This window comes from Acartia tonsa, chromosome 14 (genome assembly GCF_053477335.1).
Source record: "Acartia tonsa isolate MP-2025a chromosome 14, ASM5347733v1, whole genome shotgun sequence".
NCBI lineage: Eukaryota > Metazoa > Arthropoda > Copepoda > Calanoida > Acartiidae > Acartia > Acartia tonsa.
Window position 1 is genome coordinate 22,972,473 of NC_137273.1, and position 8,952 is coordinate 22,981,424.

General features: G+C 35.1%; 1 protein-coding gene across 1 annotated transcript; it reads right to left on the minus strand.

Annotated features, from left to right (window-relative positions):
* Positions 1-1,181: 1,181 nt before the first annotated feature.
* Positions 1,182-6,049, minus strand: LOC145306067 (uncharacterized). The gene is made up of 8 exons (XM_080147998.1): positions 5,977-6,049; positions 5,619-5,740; positions 5,142-5,217; positions 3,722-3,837; positions 3,316-3,363; positions 2,487-2,552; positions 1,936-1,999; positions 1,182-1,293 (listed from the first exon to the last, which is right to left on the minus strand). The coding sequence occupies exons 1-8, from the start codon at positions 6,028-6,030 to the stop codon at positions 1,222-1,224; spliced, it is 618 nt and encodes a 205-aa protein (XP_080004124.1). The 5' UTR covers positions 6,031-6,049; the 3' UTR covers positions 1,182-1,221.
* Between the last annotated feature and the right edge of the window lie 2,903 nt (positions 6,050-8,952).

Below are 8,952 nucleotides of genomic sequence, written 5' to 3' on the forward strand. Positions count from 1 at the left end.
ATGTTCAGTTCTCATAACAATGTAAAAAAAAGAGAGAATATGCTAAAGCTCCAAGAAAATCAGATACCTTAAAAAATGTTTACATCTTTTTAAACATGACTGATAAGATAGGCGGACAAATCAATGTACACATTAGATACACATATGTAATAGGAATTCTTACTGAAAATAGCAGCCGAGTAAATCATATTTCCACCATAGCATTACAGACACACTGACGGTCGGACAAACTGAATTAAAACTGCGAAAAAAGTTATTCATAGTATTTATCGCAACGTATTATAGACAGCTTTTGCGGAAAGTAAATAAAAAATTAAAAGGTTAAAAGCAGTTTTGTTAGCCCCGTCAGGCCGAAGTTCCTTTGTAAAATAACTGGTATTGATTTTAGGATTTTCATTCTAACATTCGTGGAAAATTGTCTGTAATCCGATGCTTTACACGATGTTCCAGTATTGTTGAGAACCGGTTCTAATCCAGCGGATATTAATCGATTTCGAAGCCATACTGGAAAATATGTTAGAAACTTGTAATCCCTGTTGAATTCTGGATTGCATGTTGAACTTTCTAAATTTGTCGACAATATTGCCAGATTCTCCACCAACATTCTCCCAGGGGAAGGGAGTGTCTGGTTTGTCCTGTGTTGAGTTAGGTACATCATTATTGTGTGTGTGTTTGTACGGCTGAATCAATATAGTTTTCTACTAATCTTCTCATAGGCACTGGGAAGTATTTTGAGAGAGAGTACCCTACCCTCTCAAGAGAAATCGCACTCATCGTGTAATGTTTGACCCCCCCCCCCCCCCACTCACAAAAAAAGTATGAACCCCCCATTAATTTTTTAAAAAACTTTTAAAATTAAAAATTAAATGGAGGGTCAAACAAAACACCCCTCACCTAGTCGGGGGCGTAGCTGCTAGTATTCAATAACTTTTTTGTATTGTCATATTCAATTTTTTTTATTAAATCCAGGAAGGATGGGACATTGGGCTGTTAATTACTTCCCAAAATTCTATAATTATTTGATATTTTCTTATTCGTTGACTTAACAACTTTTGTTGAATTTTGATTAGTTGGTTCATTAAGTCGAGTATCAATCGTTTCAACCACTAATTGTAATCTTCTTATAACTTTATAACTCTGCTAAATAGTTAATTTTTGTCCGATATCTATTGATAATTCTTCAGCTTCACTACTTATGGATGTTGTCATTCTTGTTAAAATTCACCAAAAATAAATAAAATGATGTCCTCCCTTTCCAAGAAATTTGCACAGATTCTGCCAACCTTCGCCAGTCTAAAATGTTTAACGTTAGATTTGATATCAAATAGTTATTTATCGCATCTTATTATAGACAGCTTTCCGCGGATACTGAAATGATAAATTATAAGATGAAAACCAGTTTTGTTAACCCCAACAAACTGGTATTAATTTTTATGCGTTTTATCTCAATATTCGTGGAAAATTATCTGTATTACGATGCTTTATATGATTTTCAGTATGACTGAGAACCAGTCACAATCCAGCGAATATTAATCTGTTTTGAAGCTATTCTGGAAACATGAAACGAAAATCAATAGAAGGCTTATAAAATTGTGAAGCATCTCATAGTGTCTCCAAGAAAAGTGGACAAATGCTCAAACTTTTGGCCGAACTATGTCGAGTGACGTCATATTCGCCTTTAATATGACGTCACTTTTTGGTGACACTATAAGCTGCTTTTTTTCGGGGCTGAGGACAATGATTTATTTTTCTTAGAAAGGTGGTGGTACCCTCCCCCCAAATAATTAATAACCTTTCCACTACATATGAGAAGCTACAATGTAAAGAAGAACCATATTGGTCCAAAGGTTAGCAAGATCTTTCGGTGCACACATACACACACACACAAACAGACAGACATTATGTTACTTTAAATAAGGATTAGAAATATGATACCTTAAACACAAGTAATTGATGAGATGGTACCAGTTGTTTCACCCCAGCATTGTGCATCTCATACTGTCATGGAACAATTAAAGATCAATTTTCTAATGGAATGGATTACCACCCCCCTCCCCCCCCCCCCCACGCAAATGAATTTTGCAAAATTTTGAATTTTTATGCTTGGACGCCCTTGAGCACTGGTCTTCATCGCCCGGGGCCTAACAAAACTGGAATTAATCTTATAATTATTTATTTTTATAGCCACAGGAAGCTGTCTATAATATACAATGCAATAATAATTTTTCTCGTATCGTATTATAAACGGCTTTCCTCGGATATAGAATGTACAATTATAAGATTAAAACTAGTTTTTTTAGCCCCGAGGTGCCGAAGGCACCGGCTAAAAAAACTGGTTTTAATCTTGTGATTGTACATTTCTATATTCGTAGAAAACTGGATATAATACGATGCTAGACATAGTTTTTTCGTATGGATGAGAACCGGTTCCTATCCACCGGATTCGAATGAATACGAGAAATAACTATATCAATGTTTAATCTCCATGATAAATCCAACATTCTTTACTGATAGCTTTCTGTCTCCAATATGCATCTGTATATCCGGCTGACCTGACAAACAAACACAAGGATGAAAACATACACAAAAGCATAGCTATGAAACAGTAGGACAAACTAATATTAACACTTATAAAGTGTCATAACTGGATTAGCTGGACATAGATGTATAAATCTAAACAAAATTGTAAGTCCATTGTTTTGCAAACGTACTTAAATACAGGATACTGTTTAAGGACATACTTACATTTTTAGGACTTGATTGTAAAGGTGCTACGCTTATGACATTTTACTTATCAGGTATTAGTATTCTAAAGAATAGAATAATCATATCATATAAAATTTGTTATTAAAAAGCAACTTGTTTCTAGCAACATTCCGGTAACGATGATAGAGTTGCTGAGCATTCTGCTACGCTACTGTTACAGGAATATAGTTTGAAAAAATAGGACAATTTTTACATGTATAAATCTAAAAAATGGCTAACCGTTCAGGACGAACGGGCCGACCCTAATTTTAAAATGTTTCTGGTAACTTTTATCTCTAAAAATCTATGAACTTTAAAGGTTGCTAGCTGCCAAACGATTAAACGCACATGGCATACCCGCACACCCCACTCTTGGGAGGCTGGCGGTGCCCTACTCTTAAATAGTTTTAAAACTTTCCACTCCCAGGACCTTTATGAGAAGCTACATTGTAAAGAAGAACCATAACGGTTTAGTAGTTAGCAATGTCCTTCGGTACAGACAACACACACACACACACACAACAGACATCCCGTTACTTTTATATAAGGAGATGAGAAAATGATTGTTACCTAATCATACAATGCTCCGCTAACTTCATCCATTTGGCATAGGTACCACTGATAAATAAATATGTATTTTTACAATATACATTACACATAAACAATATAAGAGGCATTTGGAGGATTTTTTGCTCGCAATTTATTAATTTTGCAATTTACTTCCATAATTCAAAGTTTCTTGTACTAATCTCTTAAATTAGGCTTCAACATAGTTATGAAGAAGTATAAAGTACTACGACAGCTTCCAAAATGTATACAATAGTTATTTATACAGATATTAAACTGAAAAAAATTAGGTTCAACACCAGTTTTGTTAGCCTCGAGGGGCCGAAGAACCAGGATAACAAAACTTGTATCAATTTTATGATTTTTATTTTGATAATCGTTGTTTTGAAGCATACTGGAATATCTGTACCTGAATATATGAAGATATTTTTCAAACCAACCAACATTTTTCTGAGCAAAGTTGTCCAACATATCTTTCAAGGATTTGAACCAAACTTCGGAATTTTCTCTCTCCATTAATATTACCTGGGATCAAAATCGAGTTATTATTTCAAGTGAGGGAGTAAGGGAGGGGACAATGGGCAATTAATTCAATTTAAGAGTTATCGCTGAAAGACTATGAAATCCAGATTAATCCAGAAAAAATGAAAGAAATTATAAAGGGAGAGTTAATACAATACAGAAAAATATAAAATAAGAAAAGGGTTCCAAGAAAAAAGCATTCATTTGAAAATTATATTACAAGCACATCAGACTGACATAATCATTCTGTAATTAATAACTATAAAAATCTTCCTGGAACCCATTCAACCCATAGCCACATAACCCAAAATTTAATTGGGTTCTTAGAATGGTTATTAAACAAATATCACAATAATGTTTTTATCTATGAAATTATATTTTCTGGAGAGAAAAAAATTGTTAAAACCAGCCACATTATAACAAATTAAGTTTATTGATACTTGTCTGCAATATTCAAAACTAACACACGAGTTGCGCCATTTGTTGCGCTAGTACCCAAAGTCAGTCAGAAACTGCTAAATTCTTGTATATTCCCTTTAAGCCAGTACCCAAAGTCTGAGACTCCTAAAAATTGAATATTCGATTCATTGTCCCCTCCCTTACTCCCTGATTGCAAGTACTCTAACACGTACAACTCGCAACTGGATACACTAACAACGATACCCCCATCAACTCCCTTTAACCAATCCCATTTCCTCCAATAAATGAGGTCCATATTGGGAAACTAAATGGACGAAGAATTATTCTTTGTCAATATATCCACTTATATATATTTTTTATCAACTATTTATGCATATTAGAAGGACGACGGGGGAAATTTACCCAAGTGGATGTCAATCCACACGGATAGTTAATGGGGGTTAAATTGACTTAAAAGTTTTAGGATTGTCAATGTTAAGTTTTGTGGTTATCTTTTATCAGCGTCCCCCATGTAGCAAGTTATTACTTTCACTGAGGGATGGATCATATAACCTTTAGGGTCAATTTTGTCAGCAGGAAAAAAAATAAGGATCTAGTGCAGTTCACGGTAAAATGTTCCTGGTAACAATTATCTTTAAAAATCTATGAAGATTGAAGGCTGTTAGCTGCCAAATGGCTAAACAATCATGTCATGTCAGCCCACAGCTTTAAAGGGGAATAGCCAAATCCAAATGATGCACAGGAAACGCTTCATACAAGAAAAAATGTGTAAAATATATTTTTTGGCGCATTTATGTCCACTCCGAGATGTTCGGATATAAACAGTACATGGAACATTTCACTATGAACTGCACTATGTCCAAAATTAAATGTAATAGATTCGTTGCCTTTGAATCAGGATAATTGTTGAAGAAAGTCAACCACATGGTACTCGCTGGCTGGTCAACACAAGCATCAATATTTCTAAATTAATTAATAATAATAATAATCAGTATAATTCTAGAAGAAAGTCAACAGTAAACGGACATACTTTTGCTTTTAGGATTGGACTATAAAAATGCCTTGCTTAAATCATTTTACCTTGTTGTCCTATGAATCAATTTTTTTTAAAAAACAGATGAATGGGATAATTATATCATATAATTTTTTTTTTCAAAATCAGCATGTTTTGAATGGACTTTCTGGTAATACTTATAGAGTTGCTATAGCTTCCTATATTGTACCTAATTATTATAGGAATCATCATGCAAAGTTTAAATTCGATTCTAACAAGCCTAAATTAACTATAAGAGCTAACCATTACGGACTGACAGACCAACCCGAATTACAGAAAATCTTTGCTACTAAAAAAAATAGAAACTTGCCTGTACGCTTCCATCAGCTGTGAAGAATCTGTGAACCCATCAAAATAATCATTAAACATGTCCATATGTTCCTCTAAATGTTCCTCAAAATCATGCACAGAGTACCCTAATTCTCTCAGAGCCCTGCCAATGGATATAGAATATACATACATGGATGTTGCACTAGATTTTCATGTACTCTGATAAAGTAATACTTGCAGATGGGTAAAATAACGTTTCACCCATCAATCTTCTGTACCTTATCAGCTCCCCTCCTACTGGATAAACGAATTGACCAATAAATGATTTCCATATTAGCAAGCCAAATTTACGACTGATTTTCCCCTGTCAGTATATTCACGCATGTCCTATATCCATTCCTGGCCATTGATTTGGTCCCTGTTTTTGGGAAACCAGCGCAGATTATTTGCATTTTAAATCCTTGACAATTATCTAAAAAAGAAAAGATGAAACACTTGTTTTATAAACACGTTATCATATTCGCTGGCTCAAAACCGTTTGGTTCTGTTATTGAATCTTCCAAATCGTACCTAATTATTATAGGAACCATAATGCAATGTTAGAAATCAATAGGACAGTTATAACATGTCTAAATTAACAAAAGGTTCTAACCGTTACGGACGAACGGACCGACCTAATTAAAGAAAACCTACGCTTATAAAAATAGTAAAATTGTTTAAATATATCATAAAAAATCACAGCTACTATGTATAATGTATATATTTTCTCTATCAAAACAAAATAAAAAATGAGGAGAGGCGGTCAAACTAGTCGTGGAACAATAGAGATCGAAAGGGAAGGGTATTGTACAGTTTGAAACAATTAAAAAAAAAAAACAATTGCAACTTTATTCTAAAGAGACAGCGTAAAGTGGCACCAAAAAAATTATGTCATACAATAAAGTTGACCAATGAGAGGCCAGTAAACACTCTAATTGACCAACGGTAAATTTTTGCTGGCCTCTCATTGGTTAATTTAACACATGACGTCATTTTTTTATTCCAAATCACGCTGCCTGCATTTTATGTTAGGTTTTGGTAACGACCAAACGGTGGAATGTGTAGATTATTATGTTTGCATCAAATTTGAACCGAAAATAAGAAGGCCTACAAATAATCTGGAATAGTCATTACTAAAGATGCTGTGAGTATTCGTGCAAAAAATATGACGTAACAAAAAAAATTAGCCAATGAGAGGCCGTTATTGACCACTGGCGGCAATGGTAGTGGACTCTCTTTGGCTAATTTTTTTTGTTACGTCATATTTTTTGCACCAATACTCACAGCATCATTACTAAAAATTGCGGAGTTAACGATCGTAGTCACATAAATGCGCGTAAAAGACATAATTTTGCGTTTTTTCTTCAGTGAAGCTTTCCCTGTGCATCATTGGATCTTGGTTATTCCAGATTATTTATAGACTTTCTTATGTGACCTAAAATGGTGTGGGGTATGTCATAAACGTTCAGCAGAATGGAAGTTAGCAGCTTTTAAAATTTATAGATTTATGGAGATAAATGTTACTTGAAACATTCCACTGTGAACTGCTCTAGATCCCGGTTAATAATATAATCTACAATTGTTATTAACTGTTTGTAGATAATAAACATTATGTTGTATGTTAGCAGTAATACAGTTATCTAAGGCAAAGCTTTTCAATAATTAACGTCGGTACGTCCTTACTTCCGACCTTAACGGCAAGACATAGTTGTCCTATCGATTTAAAACTTCATGGTGATTCCTGTAGTAGTTATTTACGATTTAGAAATTTGATAATCCCCCAGAATGTCCGTACGTCCATTTGAATGAACATGTTGATTTTAACGTTTTTGGAATTCGGATTCCTGGGACAACATTGTACAATTTTATAGACAAAGCTTTGGAATAAGGGAGGGGACAATAGATCGAATATTCAATTTTTAGAAGTCTCAGACTTTGGGTACCGGCATAAAGGGAATATGCAAGAATTTTGCAGTTTCTGACTGAGTTTGGGTACTAGAGCAAGAAATGTTGCTACGCGCTGTGTTAGTTTTGAATATAGCAGACAGAGAGTAGTTTTAATATAAATACACGGCCCCCCTCCCATACTCTATTTCCCTCCCTTCTCCCTTACCTCCTTTTTTAAAGCAGACGAGAAAGGGAAATGGAGAAGGGAGGTAGGGGCATGGGAAATAAACAGGATATAAAGGGGCAGGAAGGCGTGCGGGTCATATTCTTGCCCAGCCAGCTAGCAGTTACCCTACACGCCTGCCTGCCCCTTTTTCCCCTGTTCATATCCCTTGCCCTTTGCCCCCACCTCTCTTTTCCCTTTCCCTGTCATCTGGAGTTCCAGTGAGATTTTTCTAGTAATTAACCCTTAACGGTTGGGGGGGGGGGGCGTTGAACGCCCCCCCATCCGGTTTTTTCTTTCTCATTTTCTGTGTGTGAAAGATGGGTATGACACATAACTGAGAGTTGGAATTTTTTAAATATCTCCATCCTGGCGGGCACAGGATGCCAGCAAACCTGGCAGGGTGATCCAGGTAAAGAGCAAAAATATTTATTTGACTTAAACAAAGCATTTTATCTTACTAAAATACTAAAATATCTTCTAGTAGTACATTCTCATATGAAATACAGGTGTTAAAGTCAATTTCAGGTTCCAGGTATGATCCTGCAGGTCCTGATTCTCCAGGTCTCCAGAAATCTTTAAAAGGCTCCTGTGACCGCAATTTGGACTTGGAGACTTCAAACTTTAAACTTAAGCTTTCCTTACATGTCTACATAACGTATTAAAATTTCATAAAGATCCGCCGCCGTTTTCCCGCTGACCACCGACTGCGGCGGCTGGCAGCTGCCAAGTACAGCTGCGGCCGCTGAAATTTATGTTTTGATATTTCTAATATAAAATTTACATAAAGATAAACATTTTCTGTAAATACATTGTTCTTCTAGCTTCAAAAATAAGAAAATTACAGCCATTTGAAATTTTTAAGTAAAAAAGGACCTAAAAACAAAGGTTGTGAAATAAAGGGGTGAAGGAAGCGAAAATTGACTCTGACTCACTTAAGGTCGGAAATTCATTATCAAACAGGGGACTTGCACAAAATTTAGCCCTCTAGCTCTAATAGGAACTGAGATGATATGAGGGTTGAACGCCCCCCCTTCCTGACTGATTAAGGTGTGGCAAGGGGCCTGACTGTAAAGGGTTAATTACAGAATGGTTATGTCAGTCTGTAATACTGGTAATCTAATTTTCAAATGATTCCTTTTTTGCTTGGAACTTTTTTCTTAGTATATGGTTTTCTAGTTGTAATTAACAATCCTTTTACAATTTCCTCCAAATTTTCTGGATT